Consider the following 25,967-nt stretch of genomic DNA (forward strand, 5'->3'; position numbering starts at 1 on the left):
CAGGTCTCCGGCGTAACTCAACAGGGAACCAGTTACATGAGCTAAAGGAGACCTCAGCCCAGGCAGCTGAGGTCCCTGCTACACGCAGGGAGGGCGATGACGCCACTGTCCGAACTAGCTCCGCTACATCTATATGTTTTATATAATGTGTAGTTATGGAGGATACTTCCCAGGAGTCATGTGCTGTTTTATTACAGAGACAGGAAAATAAATCAGACGAATGAACCATTTTTATTTATTTTTCTGGACAGATTTACATTGATTTCTTAAATGGTATCTGTCAATAAATGAGAAGTACTTTCCTATTTGGGCATTTCCCCTTAGAGGAGGTATCCCAGTAACCACGTCAATGGTACCACGTATCCCAGTAACCATGTCCATTCTTCTTCCAGCATTCAGCCGTCTGCAAGGCTTAGCGAACATGAAGCAATACAAGACTGGACCTCTTCATGTGACAGTTATGTGCTCGGCGCTGAAAAATATGAATAATGTTTGTAGTATGTTACATAACTTAGAGAAGCAGTGGTTGGGTTCGTAGGAGGTTGCTGGTTCAAATCCCAGGTGAGACACTGCTGCTGCATCCTTGAACAAGGTTCTTCACTGGAACAGCTCCAGGAAAATACCCAGCAGTGTAAACAGGCACAGCTGTCAGTCACTTTGGGAAAAGGCATCAGCCAAACACAGCAATATAAAGACACAGGGCAATGAGTTTTCATATTTGTTTTAGAGTATCTGATGAGAGGATTCTAGGCCACATCTGAATCCAGCTTGTCTTTGCAAATGTATCACTAATATACAGAGCTGACAGGTTGTTTGCATTTGAGGAGCTCTTGGGAAGCACAGATAACACTAGCAGTGAAGTATTTCTAACAATATCTATTTTTTTAATCCTTGTTATTTTGGAATGTAATACGCTCTTTGGTTTAACTTAATTCCAACCTCATGGTAGAACTGTACGGCTGCTATTTGATGCTGAGGTGGGATGATTTTATTCTGGGAACGTAGATAAAATTAACACAAATGTATTTACATAAGCAAATAAGCATGGCTGAAAAGGTTGAGAGATATTGAGCTTGTCATTCCTAAAATATGGTATTTCAGTACTGCACACAGCATACATGAGTGTAAAACCTTGGCTGAAACATCATCATCGATGAATAATGCAGTACACATTTTAGGACAGGCAAACAGGATAACACTGAATTTCAACACCTTAGCAATAATGGAAGGTTACAGTTTCACAGTGCTTTTGATCAAGTCATTTGGCATCGGGATTAATACTGAATAATTAAAAAACAGTAGAAAAAATAGAAACTTGGGATCACATCAAGAGACGTTTTTTCCATGCATTCACAGATTTCACACAAATACTTTTGCTCATTTACACTCCTAACTCATTGAAATAGCTTACAATAATAATAATAAAAAAACTATTAAAAACTGTGGCCATAAGCCTGTGCAAAAGGGAAGACTTCTATCTTGTTAGTTTTGCTTTTTACTGGTTTAGTCAACCCTTGCAAGTAACAAACTACAAAATAGCACCATTATACAGTGGATAAGATTTCTTAATATGGATTGCTATACATGTACAATGATAGTAGAACAATGCATAAAATAACATATATGGAATATGATTGATTATACACAGATACAAAAAGCATTTATTACCTGAAGGAAAAGGTCTGTGTGAGGTTACCAAACATTACATGTGTTGCGAACACTTTAGTGAAAACCTTCACCGCTTGGCAACCGTTCTCCTCAACACGCTCAGGTTTCACTGACCCCTGGCCTTCAGAGCTACTCCGGGTGTGATATGTTTTCGAAGAGGAGACTTTGTGCCTGCAGTAATGGCTTCACTCATGGTCATTGTGGTGTGCGACCCGAAGTGGGAAAGGTAAACTGTTATCAATGTTGAGGATTGCGCAAACACTACAATACTTGGAAACTATAGCTGATAGCCAAAGCTGTGGTTCAAAGAACAGGCATTTTGAAATTAGAACTAAACATTGTCCACTAGCATTTTCCAGAATGATACATGCTTTATGATAGGATACGTGGGATGGCTTTGTTTTTCCAGGAAAATCCTGTTTTTTTAGGATGAAATACCTAAAAGAGCACTAAGATTCCTCCATAAATGGACAAAATAAAGGAGGCAGGCCAGGTTTACTCAATCATTAATCGACTGGCTCCCACTGGGCACAGTAAAAACCTCTTTCTTCAACATTGTGCTGGAGCGCTAACTTTAATCCTTTTGTTTTGAAGTCTCGTCCTATGAAATGCAGCCAGTTTCTACCTGCAAAATGGTGTGCCTGTAAGTCGTCAATATTAGGGTTAAATGCTGCTGGTGGGATAAGGTTAGTTTTCTGGGTCTTTTATTGAAGGGTGTGGAAAACTAAGCTGAAAATGGTTTAGATCTCTACAAAGAGTACACAGCAAGTATGGGAGACAGCCGTAATGTTCTGGTGCCCGCTGGCCCTAGTGAGCAAAGACCCAAGAAGAAACGCACTCTTTCACATTTTCGCAGTGCAAATCTGACATTTAAATTAAAGGGTTCTTTTCCAGCACTTGGGGGGAAATTTTGCACCCAGTTTTCTTCAAAGTGTGGAAGCAACTTTAGAGCAGGGGTAATACAGGCCACAAACAATTTTCTTGACATTCTGTTTCTGTTTTCACATATCCCCTCTTGTTTCAACACAGTCCTTGGACTCTTTTGGACTGTGGTACAGCATGAGAGGTTACAGTAAATTGTCTTGAAGGAAAACTCCTTCGCCAGCAAAGAAACTGGTGTGACATCTTAAGTTTACCTGAAACTCTGTGGTTGTTTGATGCATAGGTGGTGCCAACACATTGTTTGTTCATTCACATTATTTAAGAAACATAGCATTCAGCTGCTCAGAGTTTAAGCTTATTACAAACCCATGAACTCCTGGCTGGATGTTAAAATTCGATTACAGTTCTAGATAGGCTGTGGTCCTCACATGAAGTCAGTTTACCAGTCATGTCTGTATATATCCACTGCATGACAAAAGCATCTAAATGTGCCTTCAACACATTTGACATCTTGTTACATTTTGTCAGACACTTGGTATTCTCAGAAACAACCTGTGGATGAATTCACAAAGCCGCTCCCTCAAAAGTGTTACTAGCACAGAGAAATACATTTTCATTGTGTAAAGCAAAGGTTGCTTGATAGCCCTCTGAAGGGGCTGTCTCCAGTCACTGTATAATGTGATAAACAGCTTGGCTTTGTAAACCCCCTATTCCTCCCTGTGTTCTTGCATAAAAAGAAACCTGCTGCGGGATGTCCAGGCCACTATATAACCTTTGAGAAGCCAGAAATACATAGAGCAAGTTTTATTCTAGGACTGTTGCTCAACAGGACAGTCTAGGGCCCACAGATCCAAACAGCTTTCCAGATCCAAACACAAAAGGGTAAAGACACTGGGTTGTCACGCCCAGCTCAGACCTGCAGCAACCGTAGCTTATCCAACACCAGTCACGTCAGTGTGCCAGAACACAACCGGAACTGAAATATATACGGGACACAGGGAGGCAGGGGGAAAGTGCAGGAAACGCAGACCGATAACTCGCGCTCAGTTCCCAGGAGCTACATTGGCCTGCTGGGTTCGTAGGGCGTGTATGTTCCTCCTTTCTATGACATACAGTACACATGGCATGACCAATGTATGACCACACCCCTCATTCTCCCATTCCTTGTCATGCTCCTGGGCTTTGCTCTTCTACATCCGGTAGTTCCTGTTGCCTCGGCTTGAGTTCTTCAAATGCACCTCCTAAAATAAAAAAGACAGATTGAATGTAATTGCTTTCCGTCCTCTATTTGCACAGGATTACAATAATCTGGGTTACAAGAAGAACCATAGCCTGAAAGGTTTCTTCTTCTCCAATGGACAGCACTTAAGGACGGTAACTTGTTTTCTTTTAACACGCTGTATTATACTCCTAAACCCGCAAAAAAAAAACCTTCCTCTCTTCATATGTGTTCAGACAGATATCTAAAATGATTAACTTGCCAAAGAGCCTTAAAAACTTAAAAGGTTACTGATGATATCACTAATGACTTCTGCTGCAGCAGCAGAAGGAATTCTGATCTGTCCTTCTGTCTGGTCAGCTAGAAGAAAATGAAAGGTTACAGAAATGAAATATGAGGAAAAAGCAGGAATAACTTTTCAGGCATAATGCTGCATTATCTTGTGAATATATAACATGAATCTGATATTGTGTAGACCTTAATCTAGAATATCACTTTTATGTCAGTCATGATGGACAATGATATATCCTGCTGGTGAGCCTTTTAGAAGTGATGTGGAGACCTGCAGTTGGTCACATGCTTGAGCTGACTGCCTCTGCTGAGTCCTGGCATGAGAGAACCAGGAGACAATGTCCCAACTAGATTGGTGTCTTGTCTGGCCTTGTGCAAAAACAATAATAACAGGAAAACACTCCAAAATGCCATCAGGGCGACGGCCTTTGGACATCGGGGGAAAGATTGCAGCCTTAGCGCCAGAAACACTCACTGTGACAGCTCTGCAGCCAGTCTCAGGAGACAGACAGACGTGGCTTTAAGCTGAGCGGATAAATATTTCCTTATAGAGTGGCTGACATACAGTGGCCTTGAACATAGTACCTTTAACTTCTCCACTTCATACATCAAACCTGTTTGATGAATACAGTTGCTGAAAGATTTAACATTTAAAAAAATGATTCACATTTAACCCAGAAAAATACAGAATTTGTAGTGAAATGGATGTTCTTCCAGACATCATTGACCCCTATCCTATAATGAACTTTAATATCCATACTTATTGTACATTTGTGCCAAACTCAGATTACTGTGTAGTCTTCTTTTCAATGGTCTGATGGTCTGAGTCCCTCTGAGCCTGAGATCTGTTTACAAGGAAGATCTGGCAGGGAGAGAGTGGCAGTAACCTGACTTTTATCCTAGTTGTGATAGGTGACTTTCAGACAGGTCAGCTACAGCATTACAGCCTCACACAGGGGCTCTCGATAAAAGCCTAAATAAAGTGTTTTGTTTTCCTAAAGTGAATTATATTTGTATTAGATTATTCAGCAGGACATGTTACTGAAACAGTGCCCCACCTAGGACTTGAACCTGTGCACTTCTGGTTATTAGTACAAGCTCTTACACCCTCTTACCCCCTGCTCACAGGCTCTGCTACTGATTAACTGCTGCTCACTTTCACTGTGAAAAGTTTAAAAGACACTTATCATGTTTAACTGCAACATATTCACAGTTTCTAGCAGTAAATTATCAGTAACAGGCAAAGTGAAAGTTTATTGAACCAACACGGCATTAACATTTGTCATCAATATGACATCAACTCTGACAGCAGACACGTCACAGGATAGTGGGATGTGTGGACACTGTTTGAGGCAATACGACCTGTACATCTGGTTTGGCACCAGTCTGCAGGTTCTGCTATATGGGATTCTGTCTCCTTTTTCTCATAGATCCTGGACAAATGTGAGTCTGTGTACTGGTGTCTGAGCACTAGATGTTGCACATTATTGTGACTCATCCCACAGCTGTCCAGTGGAGTGGAGTTCTGCTAAGTAGGGCCTTCAAAGCAGAACTGTTACAACATCCTCACCCACAGGAAGGGCAGTGTTACACGAGTGCTGTCCTGCCCGGAAGTCAGATCCCAGGACTTGATCAACGTGACAGCGTACAGGGTGATCGCCAACAGTCACTACAAGTGGAGTGGAGCAACTAGAGACTCCAGTCCAGATTATCACTTTGGGGCCTCCTACTGGTCTGCTGTTCACAACAGCTGGCATCATTCTGCCCATCTGCACAATGTTCACAGACATCCATTAGTGCCGAAGCAAAACCATAAATCATCGCTAAAGAGGACTGGTCTCCACTGCCAGCGAGCCCAGCTGTGGTCTCTTAGTCCAGCCTCCTATAGCCCGATGGCACAAAGATGCTGTTCTCTTGATAAGCAGGGCATGTAGTTTTCCTCCTGTATTTTTCCATTTTGAATTTGACCATGCTTGACACAGAATAGGTTAAATCACCTCATCTCCTGTGTCGAGGCAGTGCTCTGACTAATTAGGGGATTAAGTGCCTGAAAACATTTTAATCAATATACAAATATTGGTGGATGCTGCACACTGGTGGTGGTGGGGAGTCCCCATTTTCAGTACAAAGCATTGAGTGGAGTGTCCAGATAAGTGCTGTATAAATATAAGCAATCATTAATTATTATTATTAATAATAATATTAATTAATTATGATTATTATTAATATTTCTGTGGTCATACCTACATAAACGTAGTGTAAATTTCTTTTGACGCTCAGCATACTTGGAAGTCTACAGTAACAGCCATCAGCTTTCAAGTCTGTTAACTTGCAATGACAAGCACTGCAGTTCCATAAATACATTTCCCTTTTCCAAACTGTCCAGGAAAAAGCAAGATCACTTTTCTTAAGAGCACGCCATACAGGTGGGAATTCAAGACAGAACCTCTGAGCTCATACTTTTCCTGAAACACTGTGTTAACTGTCATGTTTTAACAGAAGCAAGCTTTTACCATTATAGTGAAGATGTAAGCATGCATGAGGCTGCCTTTCTACACTTTCCTTTAGGCTTTACATAAGGCTACCAAGCGGACTGTTGTCTTGATTAATGGGTTTTATTCAACTCACATGGGGCTACGATGAACTCGGCACACAGAGCTGAGTGGATGAGAACTGCCAATTTGCAGTTTTTTGAAAGCATGGTCTTGTAGTTTCAGAAATGACCAGCTAACCTAATGAGCAGTAGTAATAACACATAGTCTTGGCGCGATGCTTACAAACTCTAGAACACACACACACCTGCCCAAGACAGTATAACATGAAGAGCAATGACCAGACATAATTAAAAATATCGACTATCATGTGAAAAAAGACAAGATATGAAATTAGCGAAGGATCTCCGGACTTCTCATTGGCCCAACAAGCAGAGGTGCTAATTGAATCATAGGGTCCAGTTTGTGACCAGGATTCCCCAGGTAGTGACACAACTGGCTGAGTGCCACTAAGGTTATGTAGGCCTGTAGTTTGTTATTGTATCCTTAGCTTCCTCCACAACAGTGACTGGCCAGGCTCCTCTGAAAGTGAGACGTCTAATGCCTGCGACTGGTGTTAGCTCTCTGAAGAGCGCTGTAGATCCCACAGTGAAAAATGGTCGATGAAAGCGCACACCTCCCATGTGCACAGGTGCTAGGGTTGAGGCATTGAGCTGAGCTTATTAACAGTTAGCAATTCACATTTAGTTATTCAGTTGTAGAGAAATTACTCAAGGGTAACCTTTACTACTTTTCTATGAAAATAATTCGATTTCTGCAGTTTTTAGGCAAAATAAAAACTAAAAATGTAGTATTTTAGGAAATGAAATCAACAAATCACTGTTTTCAAATGCTTGTTTTTTCACCTGTGTTGCTGAAATGACATGCAAACCCATGCAAGCATGCTGTTGAATATCAATAAAGACCTCTCCAGCATGCTATACATGCTTCAACATCACATCACAGCATGCCAGACTCCGTGCATTTGGTTTCTACTTGCATCTGCCTGGAAAAAGACATACCTTGCAAGATGGGTGACTATTACCAGATACACTTTTCTGTAACAAAATACAAAATGACAGCATTTGCATGTGACAATTTTAAAGTTGTGGCACTCATAGAAAGACAAGAAAAAAACATGTTTCAATATACAAAATCATTCAGGAACAGATCTACCCCCATATTTCTAATCAACCGTTTCTTGAATAGTTCACAGTGTACAGTATTTCAATTTGTGGCTAAGGGCTGAAATCCTGCCAGTTAACACCTGAATGATATACAATAAATAACTTGATTTGATTAATGTAATCAATTTGGTTGCATGCGGCTTAATTAAAGAAGCCTAAAATAGCAAATGGGTATTGAAGAATGGTCTTAAAAGCTCACAAAAACACAATATTTTCTAAACACCAACAGGGTAAATGGATCAAACTCTTGGTCTACTGGCACCACAAGATATTTTTGGCCTTTTCCTGACCTCTGCAGGCCTTGAGGGCTCAGAAACAAATGTACTGATAAACAAGGCCCAATGGGAGATCCATCGCCCAGACCAAATAGTCTGTGTAACTTAGCTATTGTGTTATTTTTGGTGTTTCCTTCCTAATGACACAGCTATGGTACGATCCACCTACAGTATGGGTTTTTTCAAGTGTGACAACTCAACAAAAAGCAGCAGAAATCAGCATATGGACACAGGAGGAGCAGAACCCTACAGGCTACAGGTTCAGAGGTGGCTCAGCAAAACACAGAAGCCTTGAGACTGCATGGCACATGCACAGGCCTGTTGGGTATGACACCAGACACCTGGAACATGGACAGGCCTGATGGGTATGACACCAGACACCTGGCACATGAACAATTGTCCAACCTCCCAGAAAGGCATGTATTATGCTTAGCACTGTGTTTGAGATTCCTGTGACTGCTCAGCTGCAGTCTACGAAGCCACATGGCTGAGAAAACTAAAGTTTCAACGGGGCACTGGAACACTTGGACTGGTTGTTTCCTGGCAAAGGAGAGCAAGGAAATAAGGTCCCATCCAGATTGGTGTCTTGTTTGGCCTTGTGCAAAAACAATAATAACAGGAAAACACTCCCAACTCCCAGGATCGCAGCCTCAGCACCAGGAATGCTCACTGTGACAGCACAGCAGCCAGACTTAGGAGACAGACAGACGTGGCTTTAAGCTGAGCGGATACATATTTCTTTATAGAATGCTTGACACAGCCTTAAACACAGAACCTTTTACAAGTCTGGTTCATACACCAAACCTCCTACAGTTGCTAAAATCTCAGAACATGAAAAAATGATTCAACTGGAAGAAAAACTTTAAAGTGGAAGAAGCAAGAAATTGCTCTGAAACACATGTCCTTCCTGCCATTATTCCTGACAGGTTTTCAATGTGTTAATAACATCTAGTTCCTGAGACAGCCCATGTTTTTGGTTTTCATTCGAAATGAGTTATTTATCATTGTGTTAATTGATGTTATAATTGATCTGGCTATTTACTTTGACTTATTTACCTGTTCTAGCACTCAGTCCTTGGTTTAATAAATAACCAACTTCACTAGTGTTATTCTTCAGCACACAGAACTTTATGTGTTTCTTCTCATCTTGTTAATTAAGAATTTTCTCCCTTATTTCTGTCTAAACACTCTTAACACGTGACCAGTTTATGACTAACAGACACAGGTGGGAAAGACACTGTATCAGATATTCCCACAGTGAGAGTGTGTATGTACTTCTGCCGAGGGTCCATCTGCTAGCAGACACGGACCTGCAAGCCAACACACTGCTCTTCAACAACGGCGAGCCATCGCGGTTTCAGCTGGGAGCCAATCCCAGTCCGCCTGCAGGCACCCGGGTGGCTGCTGAAGCTGGACCTACCTTCTGCGTCTTGGGCACGTCCGTGTGGCGCTGGGCTCGTACGGACCGGGCCGACTTGCCGGGCTTGACCGGCGCACAGTACATCTCCAGCCTCCACAGCTCACAGCTCTGGAAGCAGCACTCATCCACGATGCCACGATTGTGGGGTCGCCTCGCGTTGGAGCCGTAGCCGGTGGGCTTGTCTGTGGGGGGCAGGGAGGTGGGAGAGAGAGAGAGAGACACAGCCACTGATGCAAACGCCCTCTCTTTACACCGAGAACAGCAAGCAAACACTTTGACATCCTGAATCTATCTGTGGTTCTCCAACCTTCCCCCACACGTTCAATCTAGAACACCAGCTAGATCCTGCATGTGTTTATGCCCCAGAGGGCCTTATATCATTTGTAATTGTCTTAGGTTCTTAAAAACACCCCTGGCCAAAACTAAGTATTGTAAAAAAATATCTGGAATATTCCTTGTTGAGACTATACCCTTGCATCCTGTGATTGCATCTTTGCATTTGATTTTACCGCTGTAAATTACATGTGTTGCAATTGACAACACGTGTCGTACCTTGGGCTGTTTTGACATTGGATGCTAATATACTTCAGACAGAGGGTTTTTCATCCCAAAGAGCGTTATGCCACTGCACCTGGCTCTGAAGCACAGCCCACACCAGGCTGACACACAGCAGCCCCGCAGGTCAGGGGGAGGAGAGTGGAACCGTCAAACTAAAGGGAAACCTGAAGTAGACCAATCGTACGAGCCCAGAGTGGAATTTAACCTGGACATCTTCTCATTCCCAAACCCACTGTTTCACAATCTCATTCCTAATTGAACCCATCACATTCCCCCATGTACCAGATTCCACAGATTCTCACTCCCGGACCAATTATCCAACCACGGCCCTTTCCCTTCCGTTTTTAAAGTTCCTTCACACACTAACCCATGCTCACTATCGAGAAGCCTCCTGAAGTATTCTCTTGTGTGTGTTTCTAACCTTTTGACTGATCCCCCGGTTCCTAATCTTTGCTCCTGCCTTTTGACCATGCTCTTTGGATTTTGTTTTTTTGGATTGTCTTTTTGGATTTACCTGGTTACCGGACTCATTGCTTCTCCAATTGACCAAGATTATGTGTTTTGGATTCTCCATGTGCTACTTCACATTCAGCAGGATTCACAGTTATGTGTAAGGTTCTTCCTATTCTACCTACTGGTTCCCTGACAATAGCATCTCCAGAGACGTCTCCAGGCACTGGCTTGGAAACTCTGGTTGTGAAGGAAGAGTGACATCTACAGGTGCTCCAACACCACTTCCAGCAGCAACCTGAATTCCCCTGGAGGACTCCCACCCCAGTACAGACCAGGCACCTTGTGTAGCTTCTGAGACCTGGTGAGATCAGGCTTCAAGATGGTGACCCTGCTCTAGGGAAGCCAATTGAGAAAGGCTGCGACTTGGAGACCCTTTTATACGGTGAGGACTTTGCTAGGTGCAGGATTTGAACCCGGCACGCTCCAGGCCTGAGATCAAACCTGCCACGACTCCACACTGCTATTGTTGCTAATGTTACTCTGCCTTCTGTATTTCTATATTATGTCAGGTTTTTAAGGAAATTCATGTATTATATCACCTTGAGTACAGTCTTCAGCTAATTAAAAATAGAAACGCTTCACTACACTTCTTCAAATTACTATTATTCTCCTTTTAGTAGATTTATATCTGTAACTGGAAATTAAATAAAAACTAAATAAATGGTTAATTCAATTGCATAAAGAGAACTATTTTCAAGGTATGACACAAGAGCAAGAAACCATTTTGCCCTTTAGCTACTGTATTTTTAAACAGTTTTCAAAAGCAAATTTTAAAATTCTTAAAAGCCTCATGTCCCATTTTATGTTATTCTCAAATATAGTTCCTGCGAAAGCCTTAAATCAGACTGACATCTGTGAAATACTCAGCTTTTATTTGCTGACTCAGTTTCTAATTTCAAAACTTGCCTTTTTGATCAGAACCCTGTTTTCTGTTGTGCATTTCTTTAGAACTTGAGTAAACGTCAACACTCTTGTGCCCTAAGAACTTCTTCAGCAGTCCCCTAAAAATATACAGTACTGTATATCCTCTCTACTGCCTTTATCTGGTTTGTAATTTCTCTGTTGCCCTCGCATGCAGATGGCAGTAAACAGGTTAAGTTAACTTTTGAAATGATAAGGAATGTTGACTTTGTAATACTGAAGCCTCCAAGGGTTCAGTGCCTCCTGATCATTGCTGCGGTAGCAGGAAATTAGTCACACTTCAACTTCAGTGACAATACAGCCAGGCTGTTTACGTCCTGGGCTACAACATGAGACAATCATGTTGAGTAAGGATGTTGCTAGGATTGGGACAGGAACTGAACCAGTGAGTTATTCGCCTATTGTGAAGCACTAATCCCCAGACGGACAAAACATAATTCAGAATTTAACTCTCATGTGGGGGCAGAGCAACAGGGTTAAACATACACTTTTTCAAAAGAAACAATTGAAAAACACATGCATCTCCATTCCCAAAGACCCATGCGCCAACAAAACTGTGGGAATTTGTGAGCTGAAATCCCCCGTCCTTGAGGTGGGATTCTGCATGACTCTGTTGAAGACCGGCTTCTAAAGAATCACTCCAGTCAGTCACTGATGTTAGCAAAATAAAGCTACATGTGTCTTGATAGTTGATACTGCCTTAGGCTGGACATTTTACAAACTCTCGGCCCCCCCTTCCTATTGACAGCTGAGCCTGATGGACGTCACTGCTTACTTCATACAGAACACAGCAACCACCAAGGGCTGAGGCGTGTGACCACATGGGACAGCCCTTCACCCAAGGGGGGTATCCACCAGGGGCAATACGGAGAAGAGTGCAATAAACAAGAGCCTGTGTGCGACTTAATTAAGCCCTGTACGCCCCTACTGAACACACCTATTTTTAGAAGTTCATACAATTGTACCGAATAAATTTGGCTTTCACAGCTGTGCTGGAGACCAGTAAAATGTGCTGTGAGCAAGAAAGTGAGTATCAGCTTGGCTAAAAGAGTGTACATTTGCTCAAAATGGATCTCATCCATTGACTCAAAGCTACACAATAACTGCCCTGTGCTCACATCCAGCCCCTTGGCTGACTCTGTGATATATGGATGGCGTTAATGACACACATTTCTTTAGAGTAAAATTTACAGGATATCACATTGCACTGTGCGGACCCTTTTTGGCAGTTACTCTCCAGTGAAGGACGTCACAGTCGCCCGATGCTGAAAATATCATGTTTTACTTTTCAGAATTCCTATTCATTATCCACTAGCCTGTCCAGCAAGGAAAGGCCTGACTCCTTTCCTTTTAACAAGCTCCTAGAGGAATGAGGGCCACCTTCAGCCCCAACCCCTGAAATATGTCCTATATCTCCAGATTAATAAAGTGCTAAAGTTAGTCTCTAAAAACACAGTCTCCCGGTTGAGGCTGTCAAACAAAAACATCGCCACAGCTTCTTGGTTGCAATAAAAAACAGCTGAAAAAGTTTCAAATGAGTCAGCTGCTTCATTATAGCCTGAATTAGGTGATCTCTCCTCGTCTAGAAACAGTTCTCAGGAACAAGTTTCGCCCAGCATGAATCCATTCCCACATGAGAAAGAATCAATATTAACAGAGAAAGCTCCAAACACAGCTCCTCCAAAACTGGAGACAGTTTTTTGTCTCCACTTCCATCGTCTCCCATTAAAATTTCATAGTCTTCGATTGACAGTGTACTGCATTATGATGCACTTTCTACATCCAGTTTACACTGCAGAGATGTTCTCACAAAGTTCAAAGTACAAATTCAGTTTTATGAACTTGGTGCTATTTTATATAGAGATAAAACACCTAATTTATATTTATATTTACACATAATATGTCATCATTCTAACAGTTACCTAGAAAGGTTCTTTGTCATATTATTCAGATTACTCACAGTGTTTCTGTACCTAACAAATATATAAGAGAATATTCCCAACATTGGGTTGGTCTACTGCCAGTAGTATTATAACTGCATTTGTGTCATCAGATGTACTAGATGTTAATAGAAGTCTATGGACAACCGGGACCACTCAGCCCACCATAGTTGGTCTATGTGCAATAGTTCTGCATGAGATGTGCACAGCAGTTACTTGGATTCTCATCGACTATATTTCACTTCCTGTTGCTGGCTTTTAAGCTGCCAATCACTGCCCTGAAAGGAATGTAAACTGACTGTTCTGCTAGCCGTGCTGATGCCTCCAGCAGTACAGCAGATGAACGGGCATCAGCAATCATCCCCCCAGAGAGGTCACTTACAGGAAATCAGCCTCCTTCGCCACAGCACAGCACTGCGACTACTTTACATCTAGGAATCTAGGAATCCATGTTCTGGGCTGTTCCTACATGAATAGATCACTCCGTTGGGACATAACATTTTCTAACACTGCAAAGGAACAAGTAAAGGTTTATTCCATGCAGAAAAGAGAAGAAAAGAAACACCTTAATCAGGTGTAAGGCTCCACAGCCAAAACATTGTGTTTCTTTTCTTCTCTTTTCAGCAGGGAATAAACCTTTACTTGTTCCTTTGCAGCCTATGCCTGCTGACGCAGCTCCCTACTCGAACATTTTCTAACACTTTTGTTTGAATGTGTATTTGTGTGTGCATATGGACTCATTAGATATTATCTAAGTAAATTGCAGAAGGATACAAAGATAAATAGCAAATAGCTTATAGACGATAGATAATTGCCAATTGCTAACTGTCCAGATATAATATGGGCTGCCATAAAGAAAACATCGAGATGCCAAATACTCCTAACCTCATCCATGTAATGTCTAACGCCCACTACACTGGACAACAAAGTCTTCACATTTTGCTAAAACTAGAGGCAAACAAATGGTACAATGTTAAGGATCATTATAGATCACCTTTTGAATTGCACACAGTTGGTCTCAAGGACTCAAGGATCACACTCCCATCTGTACTATTAAGTTCAATCTGTACATTTTAATTGATATTTAAAGGCTTTTGCATTTTTGTAGACAGAAATATGCAGGCTGGCTATTAAACATAAATATACAATGCTGTTGGGTTAAATAACATGTACAACACAGAAGATCCCAAACTTGTCGACTTGTCAAGCTCTTTGGCTTGAAAACATATGGGTAGCCCCTCTCTCTCAAAACCACTCAGTCTTTCCGATTCTCTGCCACCATTTCCAATACAACACGAAACACAGCTAATTTCAGACAAACAATCTCAGCCTACGTCCAACTGATAACAGAGATGAATACCAAAACACCCCAAAGGCTGAAACATGAATTTAATGAACTCAGAAGAAAGACTCAGCTGAGCACAGGTCAGGCCCATACAGTGGGTACTTACTTGGAGTCTCTGTTCTGTGTAATGTGTTTCTGAACACTTGAAAATTATGCCCTGTTGTAAAACAGAGCAATCCCTAAACAGCTGGCAAAAAAGAGCTGGGAAATTGCTAAGCCAGTTGTTGCTCTCCTTAATTCCTGAACAGCAGCACGAACCAAAGGCACATTCTCAAGTGCAAAACAGAAAAGTACAAAACAGAAGAAAAGAGACAGCTCATTCAAGCCTGAAATTTGTTCATTTCCATCTCCACTGAAAGAACAAAGTGGGAATAAATCAGAAATGAACCAATGTTTATGGGGACCCCCTAACCTCATTGTTAATGGTTTAAGAGCTTTTTGTGCAATATATGCCAGGGACCTGTGCAATACATTTATATTTATATCTATAGTTACATCTATATTTATATTCATATGTGTGATATGAGTGTGATACGATTTTCTGTGTACTGTTCTGTTCTAGTTTGTTCTTGTGCGTCCGGACTGTGAGTAACTCTTGTATTGTATTGTATGTATTGTACTATTATTATATAATTCGTTACACTGTGGCTGTGTTGTGTGTGTTAAGCTGCTGTTGCACTGCAATTTCCCTCACGGGATCAATAAAGTATCTATCTATCTTAACAAAAAATCCTCATTTCAGCAGCCAGCAATTCTGGATCAGTATTTAGAAGAATGGACCCCTGCAGATTTTGGGACGTCACTGGTCCTCCAAACCTGCTCAACCTGCTATCTAAGAGATAGTGTTCAGCATCCCGGTTGAACCCCAGAACCGAGTCGATGTGAACTTTGGTCAGCCTAGCTCCCCACCTCCAAATACGCGCATACACACACACACGTCCCTCCTGAGTGACTTATAAAAAGCACCATCTCCATTTACAACTCCCATTCGCCCGGGACACTTTTGAAAATGAGCTATACAGCTCAATAGGCTTTCCCTGTTACCAAATTAAATAATAATAATTTAATATGGCATTTACAAGGAGGAAATGCCTTTCCCTTTCAGAGTTAATAGCTCTTGGCTAGAAATGCTGCCAGCACTGACAGAGAGCATTAACTTCTGGTATCCACTTGCCTGGTCGCGACAATTTGGGTTTGGATGCAGAGGGGGACCTAACTCTGAGAAAGATGCAGCCCCTGACCACAAGGACTTTACTGCACTAAGTAATTACAGGGACCACTGTGTTTGTGCCTTTCAGTTTTCCAGGAAAGCACAGCGACACTCTGCCCTGAAGATTATAAAGCCTCCTCAGGCTGTTCTTTGAGCAGCCTGAGTACTTGATGTTGCGTAGCGTATTCATTTTATTTTGTTCTTGGGAGAACCATTTTAAACTGTGTTAAGGTTTTGGATAAAGCCACCTTTCATCCATGGGATAAACTGTGGGGTACCTGTCACTAGAAGCACTAGACAACAATCTTTCACTGTCCCTGTGGACAGCACATGCACTGTTCCCACGAGGGAGAAGGCATGTACACATCTAAGCACTTACCCACGCATCTGCAGATGAGAGAACATTTCGCAGTGTGAAAAAACAAGTCTTTACAGAATAGGTTTTAAATTTTTGACGCTGTATTTGAATAACGTATTTTATTTATGTATTTGGGAGTTGGGTGGTTGCTTCTATGTTTTTGCAAAAATGTGGAAGAATTCAATGCTTTCTATAATTGTTCAACATAATTGAATAATTTGGGTTATTTTATAACCCAGCCATCCATCCACCTTCCGCCATGAATGCAGAGAAGGCCCTGCAGAGGACTAAAGACAATACAGCTAAATATTAAAAACAGGTTTAACTATTGTTCTCATTGTCCAAACAAAGCAGGCTGAGGGTAGAAAAAAACATTAGTATACTCAAAAGCATATGTTTGAGCCAGAGTTTATGATTATGCAATTAGACAGCTTGTCGCTAGCCAGTTTTCTGTGATGTGGGCAGATTTCTTGGCTTGTTTTCCACGCCTATGAGTAAAGCCCCACAAATTAACATCCGCTGTTTCTCAAAATAACCTGAAACTCTGCCGAACAAACAGCTGGAGCTGAGAAACTAATCGCCTGAAACAGATTTAAAACCGGTGTATTAGGAAGGATTATTGCTTCTGATCCCCGTAAACAAAGGTTTGTGTCTGTGAGCTTTTGTAAACAAACTTGGAAAAATACTTTAATACAACTGGCAGGCGTCCGTGTACAAAATAAGATTCCAAAGCAGCTCACTGATGGCAGCTTTGGTTTCCAGTTTTCATTCTTTCATTTTCATTGGTTTCAGTATTCTTTCCATTGAATGCCTGTAGAATCCATTTGAAATAATAGGAAAACTGGGACAGCTCGCAGAGAGCGACAAGTTTCATTCAATTTGCCTGCTTCAGTTGGGGAGGAGAAAAAACGGGTTAATTAGATCTCTGCCCCCCCCATTTCTAGGGTTTCGGGATTAGAGCGAACCTACTCTCCTGCATTTCCTTCAAACAAAGTCAAAACTGCTATATATTTCCAGGGAATCCTTATGAGCCATCTAAGGTTGGGGGGCCTTTCCTGCACAAGTGGTATTAATTAGTGGGGGCCTGTGGAAAGTGCTTTTGTGTTGGACCGTCCAGGAGGCGCGCTCCTGGGCCTGAGTGGAAACGGCCAGTTTAACGGGAAGGAAGAATGGGAAGGGATGGGAAGGGGGCGCGGGATGGCGTTCGTGCTGCAGGAGAGCACTGCCATGGGAGGTGGGCTGGAAAGAAATGCGTCCCAGTCCGGGGCTAGCATCCTCTGTGAGTCACACGCACCACAAAAATGGGAAATAATTCCAGCTATTCTGAGGGACCCATGCGATACTCAGCAGGAACTCACCTTGCCAACACAGCAGAATTTACAAGCCTGGGACAGAGCACAGCACTGGAAAACCTACAGACACTGCCAATAACTCCCAGGCGGAAGGCGGTTTGCAGGTTGTTATTATTCATTCTTTGAAAAAAGTCCTTTCTGGAAAGGTCTGAGACAATGCAGGTAAATTGTCAGTGCAGTAATGCTCGGCAATCCTTGTCACAGATACTGTACAATAGGCTTGATAAACAGACAGTTTCCTCTTTTGGAGTACCACAGCTAGCATACAGCTTTTGCAAGCACATCGTGATTAATAAAACGTAGGTTCTGGAATTGGCACAATAAAAAGCCAGCTGAGTGTCAAGGAGTTTACAGCTCTATGGAGGCTGTGAAAATTCTGGAGACCTGAAAGCAACCTTTTTCTTGTTGGTACAAGAAAGTGTTTATAGCCAAACTAGGCTCCTTATACCCTTTAACGGGAATCATTCAACATCAACAGACTGTCGTGATAAGAACAGGACAGCTAACAATTTAACAAAACTCAATTCTGTCACAACCAATTTCCCAATAAACACATACAATACAGCAGACAGGCCAACTTTTGAGCTGGGCTTTAAAAGAGAGAACAGACTCTGCAAATATCTGGAAATTGAAGAATGTTCAAACTTGCTGAAAGTCTGATTTCACTCTTTCCTTTATTAAAAATCTCCAAAGCTTGAGTTCTTCTAAAGTTAGGGAAACATGGAAAAATACAAATCTCTTTGAAATGATTTAGAAATCAATAAAGGGGAAGGATACGGTGGGCAGCATGATGGTGCAGTGGTCATCATTGCTGTCTCACAGCACTGGGGCTCTGGGCTCAATTCGTGAGGTTATACAGTATCTGCATGGAGCTTGTATGTTCCCACTGTGTTCACATGGTTTCCTCTGGGTGCTCTGGTTTCTTCCCACAGTCTAAAAACATCCTGGATGGATGATGGACTGGCATCCCCTCCCGGTGGTAACTCTCTATGTATGTGTGGTGCTTGAAAACTAAATGTGTGGATATTGTATATTGATTTAATGTTTTTAATGTAATGTTTCATTCATTGATAACTCACAACGGACCGTGGCACACTCAAGTGGCTTGCACAACCCGTACATCCCTTAGTGAGAGACTTGATTGCACAGGTGATGAAATGACCAGTTAACCTGCTGCTCATCGAGCCTGGTGAATAAGGCCTTCAGCCGCTGGTATGTGGGAGGCTGGATTACATCACCTCAGGTGGACCTGACAGTTGTGCTGCCAAGCTTTGTTTAGAGCACATGGTTTTGGACAGACCACCCTAATGGATGTCAGTGCGTTTGGAGAGGCAGTGCAAAACAGCATGCTAATGGACCAGTCAATGGGCAGGCCCAAGTGTAAAGGTCTGGGCAGAAGTGTCTAGTCACTATAGATCGACGCTTTGCTGTGATTGATGGCCACCTGACTACCCAGCTACTAGACATTCCAGGCCCTGGGACCTCAGTTACTGCCCTTCCTGAGGATTCATCCCGACCTGACAATATCCCAGTTTGACAAATTATGTCCTTGTGCTGTTCGTATAACAACAGCTCTCTTGCGCAATGGCAAGGTGACAGTTCGGTTACAGATGACCCTCCTTTCCGGACTTCCGGGCCACTCCACAGCCCTGGAATGAGCTGGGATGACATATGTCATCTAGGGCTCAGAGCCCAGAGACCAGACACATGCTTATCCAGGCTCTACGAGAACCAAGTCTTTTCAATAAAATGTCAGTGCAGCTGCTACAAAAAACTATTGCCATTTCCCAGGAAATAACATTGTGTGAGTCTGTTGCAGTTATAAGTGATTTGTTTCTTTCATGACCCATCCATACGCACAGAGATGAAGCATTGTTACTATTAGCATGCTATCAGCCGCAGCACTCATTAATGCACTTTAATGCCTCCTCGTTATATGTTACACATTAAAAAGCAAACCTGCAAAAGTCCTTTGCTCAACGAGCTCCTTGTGTCACCCCAAAGAATTGAAAAACAGCAATAAAAATCTGTAGAATGCCAAAGGAAATGTGAATTGCTCAGGAACACATACAGCGCTCCAAATAAAGCAAACATGAAAATCTGGTCACCGCACAAGTTTCTTCTGCCCTGCTGCAGCCCTCTCCCCTGCGCTAGCTCTGGCATACTAGCATTTATTAGTTTATTCAATCAGGAATAACTCCATACATAAGTATTAATTAAACAGGGATGGACTGGCATCCCGTCCAGGATGTACAGTATCCTGCCTTGCGCTCAGCGCGTCCCGGGACTGGGCTCCAGGCCACCGGGAATTGGGGAAGAGTTTATTGGATGTGATGTGATGGTCTGTATCCATTAGAGAGACACAAATGATCAGTCGTTTGGAAACTACCGATGATCAAACACAAGGTTACTTGGTAGTTCAAGTAGGTAGCTGTGTCAGCATGCATAGGCTGCAAACCTGTACTTAAGTATCGGGGGATACTTATTTCGGGGTATCCCATGCAGTGGACATGCATTCTTAGTTTAAGCCTTTCTCCCAGCTCTAGCCATGCATTAATTTATTCATAAAGAGGCCCTATATATTTCTTTATTCCCATTATATTTTGAAACTAACAAGCTTCAAAAAACAGTTGTGGAGTATTACAATATGATACTAAAGCTTGCACACAAGAGGTCAGAGGCGCTCACCTGACTTGATTACAAAGCACTAAGGATAACAGGCTGCCTTGTTTGCTTCTGTTGAGTAAGGTATGCACAGGAACCACTGACTGGGACAATGGAGCCCACAGAAAATCCTGATATTTGAGACATGCAAACTTATGGACATTACCTATGTACAGTATATGTAAAAATAAGTACCACCTGCAAAATAATTTCAGAGTTATTCAAACTCTTAGCACAAACAGCTAAGATTAATTAATTAAGATTAAACAGCTAAGCTTTGATTAATTAAGCCTCCTTAAATAGGAGAAGCAAAGTGGACAGACCATTCCTGCAAACCTGCAATTAGAATTCCAGCTATGCTACAGTCATTCTGTGGAGGATGGACAAATAACAGGAGTTATTTTCCCCAAACTGCCTAATTTTGTGGTCTGATGCTTCAAGGCCTTAAATTACATTAGCATGCCTGTGTCACAGAACAAAACCATAGTCTTAACATCAATACACCTACAGTATGTAAAATGATATTTGACAAATCATATTCACTTTTACTGTACATTAAACTCGCCTTTAGCTGAAGTGATTATTGCTATTATCAATAACATACAAGTTAGAATTAATGAAAAAAATGTTCCACTTTTATTTCCATCCAGCGGCTGGAGGGATATAAAAAGATATCCCTCCTGCAGCGGGGAGTATAATTCCTTTTCTGTTCAGTGGGAAATCTCAGCTTTGCAGTCCAGCACAATGAATTTATGGCAACACACACTGCAGACTTTTTCAGGATGTTTTCTAGGCTCTTTTTGCTTGAACGAGGATATGGGAACAGGTGGCAACAACGACTTTTTTTAAGAGTAAACATCATGTCCCCATAAGCCATTCCAAAGCCTTTGACCCAAATTACTCAGAGCAGTCCAGTGATTTAACATAATTTTTCATGCAGACCGTTTTGTAAAACAGCACTTCACGTTTGTTATAATACAGGATTTGGTTTCAACCAACTGTTGTTTATTTCAGATGCTTATGAATTAGAAGGATGTTTTTGACAAGATCTCCTCACAGTACCGAGCTAAACGTTTGCTATCTGAAAGCTCCCAAATAGAAATGGCAATAAGAAAATTACATTTCCTATATTTTGACCTTTCTAAGTGACAAGGGAGAAAAATCACGGCTTTAGAACAGTCTCAAATAAAAAAGGAGAAGCTTCAATCATTTTAAATATTCCTTTAGAGGTTCATTAGCTTACCAACAGTTCATCTTAATGAAAGTTCATAAAGAAAATAGTATGAAACTGAAATTAGTTTAATTCAGCAAACTAAATTCAATTCAGAATACCTCCAAAATGTTAGAATTGTCTCATTTTCAGTTAAGGCACTACTGTATATTAATTTTGGTTGAAGATAAATCATATATGTTTCCCTAATCAATCTCAAGGAATAACAACATCCCTGCAACCTCTTACTTCAGCATCGGAGTTGCATATAATTAGTTTGACTTTTAACTTGGTTTCCGAGAAAAAAAAATTAACCAAAAATTTGATTGCCTTTAATAATTGTAACTGGAGCCGTCACTTTTAGATGATTCAGTCTATTTTAACATTTAACAAGACATAATAAGATTTCTAGTTCATACTAATAATTGGAAAAACTGACTATGGTTTGGGCTGGGTAAAACCACATTTTGTTTCAATAAAACATTTTTTCCACTGTGTACTATTTCAAATTCGTGTCAAGGTAATGAAATCTGAATTTATAAAATCTAAGCAGAGCAGCTTTTACAATGATATGCAAGCTGAACTGATGTATTCTTCTCCTGTGATGCTCATATTGCTGTAGACCTGTCACCTGGAAGGCTTGGCCAAGGCTGGCGTATTGGATAGGGTGCTGAGCTTGAAGGTGAAAGGCTGTGGGTCCAAATCAAAAACAGGGCACTGCTGCTGCCCCCTTGAGCACACATGGTTCTGATAGAATGCCCTACTGTCAAAGCATCAGCCCACAGACCAACCAGTGAATGAACTAACACTGTACTGAAAACAAAAGCGAGGAACGTCCACACTGAGAATACTTAGTCTCTTCAGAATATTTAAAGGAATGAGGGGACTTCTAAAATACCACCCAGGATCACCTAGCATCCATAAGCAATCTTCATGTCACATTAGGGGGAACGGCAATTTTAAATGGCGTTTGATCAGGAAGAATGGCCATAGACAAGTTCAACCGGCCTCATTTGACCTACATCCTAATTTCATTACTGATGTCATTTCCTCCATTTAAAAACAATTATAAATACTATAAATCAGCCACTTCTCTTCTTTGTATTTGTCTCCGGTGTCCCTCCTCCCTCTGTGCAGCTGCCCCTTGATCACTCCTCTCTCTGCAGGGGTCCCAGCCTCCTCGTCCTGTGGCCGGAGGGCTGGACCACAGCCAAGCAGGTCATGCTGCAGTAAATATACTGCGAATAAAACACTCAATAAAGAGTGTTCACTTCTAATACTGGGGTGCTGTTATTCCCTGTGAACAGCACACTAAAGTGAGCAATCTAAGACATCCTTATTTTTTATTCAGTGAATGCAAATACCCCAAACCAGAAGATATTCCTCCTGGATGTGCAACATTGTTTGTGTCTCTCTGAACATGTGGATATACAGTGGGGTGAAAAAGTAAGTACACCTCCTTAAGATTGATTGGCTTAACACATTTAGACATATCTGACCTTCACTTAGTCCTCACCACGTCCTAACAGTAGATTAAAATAACATCATGTCACAAATAACACACAAAAAGTCTACTTTGTCATTCTTTTTTTAAAAAACAGTTAGCATTCAATATCTTTATGTGAAAAAGTAAGTGCAGTAAAGAGGGTATGTAGAATCAGGTGCACTAAGACGTGCAAATCATCTCGATATCAAAACAGAAAACATTGCCAGTTTGGTCTTAAGCACTCTGGTTTGTGGTAACACATTGTATCCAGATCAAAGAAAATTTGTGACATTGTCTTAGAGAAAGAATTGTTGCTGATTATCAATCTGGGAAGGGATACAAAGCCATTTCCAAACAATATGAAGTCCATCATTCCACAGTAAAAACACGGTGAGAACTGAAGACTGTTACCAATCTCCCCAGGAGTGGCCATCCTACCAGACTCTCTCCAAGATGTGACCGTGTGATGCTCCTAGAAGTCTCCAAGAACCCCAGAGATACATCCAGGGATCTACAGGCCTCTCTTGCTATGGTAAGTGTCAGAGTTCATGACTCCACCACCAGGAAAAGACTGAATACGAACGGCTTTCATGGAAGGATAGACAGGAGTAAACCCCAGCTCTCCAAGAAGAACATTTGAAAAACAGCACTTGATTGAAATATATCTGGAACAATGTGCTCTGAGCAGATGAGTCTAAAGTGGACTTAAATGCACAAATGTGGCCATAATGCAAAACATCATGTTTAGGGAAAACTAAACACAGCCTCATATCAACCATCAAGCATGATGGTGGGGTGATGGTTTGGGACCTACGTTGCTGCCTCAGGATCTGGATGCTTTAATATCATTGAGTCTATCATGAACTCCACACTATACTAGCATGCTCTTGAGGAAAATGGGAGGCCATCTGTCTGACAGCTGAAGCTGAACCGAAAGCAGAACATTCAACAGGACGATGATCCAAAAAACACAAGCAAATCTTCAACAGAATTGCACAAAAATATATAAATCGGGATTTTGGAATGGCCAAGTCATAGTCCAGACCTAAGCCCCATAGTGATGCTGTGGAGAGACCTAAAGAGAGTTGTGCATACAAGTGAGCCCTCAAACATCGGGACTTCTCCCAGACAATATGAGAGAAGGATCAGATCTTAAAGGAAATGTTTAATTCAAGTTGTTGGGGTGCCACAAGTGATCAAATCAAGGGTGCACTTCCTTTTCATACAAAGATACTGAATAATGGGTGATTTTCTAAAATATGTAACGACAAAGTAGAATTTTTGTGTGTTATTTGTCAAATAAGATTAGTTTTGTCTACTATTAGGATTTATTAGGTGAAGGTCAAATATGTCTAAATATGTTAAACTATAAAATCTTAAGTGGCTGTACTTACTTTTTCACCACACTGTAGGGTTAATGCTTGCAGTGATGGAAGCTGGGTGTACACAGAGCTGGCTCTATTCTTGTCCTTACCCCCTTCCCTTTGTCGGTTCCAAAGGTCGGCTGGAAGTACTTTTGACAGCTTTAGAAGTAGGCCAGTATGGTATACTCTGCAGAAGGAGGCTGTAATGCCTATTATAACTATGCCTGTCTTGATTTTCTAATAGTATCGATTTGCAATGTAGATGTTAAAGTCCTTGGCCACATGTGCTATGACCTTTCAGAATTCAGTTTGGTTGACACAAAGAATACTCTCACTTTTGGGAGTATGAGTTGTAGTTATTAGCCACTCACAAATCATATAACGCACAATAAGTAGTGAAAGCCGTCAGCAGTTCTATGTCATTGTGGTTATGTTTTTACCAGATTTGGGAATGGTAATGGCTTTGTCCATTAAGCATGTCTTCTAAAATGTGTTCAGACAGATTACTGCTTTTGAACAGGGTCAGTTGCACTGAACACAAACACTAGGACCAAGATATTTTGCAAACTTGAGTGAGATGTAGCCAGCCCGTAGCCCACTGCCTCTACACAGTGTAGGCCACTCAAGACTCGCTTCATTTCTGTGACGTCAAAAGGGAGCAATTCTTTTGTGATCTCTGTGATGTTGGCAATGTTGTCTCTGTTCATGATGGATGACCTATCTTGCTTCAGTCTTGCTGAAAAAATGTTTTAATGAAATTTCAATTTGTCCACATCATCCACTCCTAGTTACGTTTATTCTTGTAATATCAGTTTCTGTAAATGAAATGGCCATGAGTTCTTATTTCTTATATACTGTATGCTTGTATTTCAGCAATTTGTGAATGCACCACAGCCTGCAATTGCTTAGAATGCTGCAACAGCAGAGCTAGATGAGGAAAATCCAATCTGCTTGGTTTTCTCTTCATTTGGGAATATCTGGGGTGAATAATCAGATGATTTCCTTATCTGCACAACCTTGGATGTATCACGGATAAATAAAATAGGAAACAAAAGTGATAACAAGAACAAGTAAACATGGGTGGCGATCAATGGGAGCTTAAACTGTGGACTCCCAGTCACTTGATCACCAGTCTGATTTAGAACAGAGGATGTGTTCAGCATTGATTCAGTATTTCAGTAGAGACAGACTTGTTAAGGCCTCGTACGGAAACCAGTCAGAAATCTTGACCAAATGAAAGACAATTTGTGTTCAAAGATTTCGGCTTTCTGCAAACGTGTTAAACTGTTGGAAACATGTCTCCTTTCTTCCATTCCCATGGTGTGGTGTGTGCTCTTTTCCAGAAAGACAGCCACGTGCTTACACAATGTATACGGTTAGCCTTTGTGCAGGTCTCCACGCTACTTCGAAGTCAGGAATCAGACTCCAGCACATCCAGCTAGATAGAGAGAAAATGAGCTATTCTGCTGTTTCCTTCCATTTCATATGATGTGTAGCATTAAGTGACTCAATGAGATGGGTTGACTGCATCATGATTGGCTGATCTTTCACATTCCACTCTTTCAGGAGTGAT

The 25,967-nt window shown here is 41.5% G+C and overlaps 1 protein-coding gene across 2 annotated transcripts in view; it reads right to left on the reverse strand.

Moving 5' to 3' along the window:
* Positions 1-224: 224 nt before the first annotated feature.
* igf1 (insulin-like growth factor 1) overlaps positions 225-25,967 on the reverse strand; it is a 32,073-nt gene continuing 6,330 nt past the window's right edge. The window contains exons 4-6 of one of the 2 annotated variants that reach the window (XM_088924198.1): positions 9,474-9,655; positions 7,614-7,649; positions 225-3,791 (exon numbers count right to left, since the gene is read on the reverse strand). In XM_088924198.1, coding sequence (XP_088780324.1) covers positions 3,741-3,791; positions 7,614-7,649; positions 9,474-9,655 — 269 coding nt within the window. In that variant the 3' untranslated portion in view covers positions 225-3,740. The remainder of the gene's footprint in view (positions 3,792-7,613; positions 7,650-9,473; positions 9,656-25,967) is intronic. The other variant, XM_088924199.1, reaches the window with a different exon arrangement.

Source organism: Atractosteus spatula, chromosome 8 (genome assembly GCF_055471065.1).
Source record: "Atractosteus spatula isolate fAtrSpa1 chromosome 8, fAtrSpa1.hap1, whole genome shotgun sequence".
Taxonomy (NCBI): Eukaryota; Metazoa; Chordata; class Actinopteri; order Semionotiformes; family Lepisosteidae; genus Atractosteus; species Atractosteus spatula.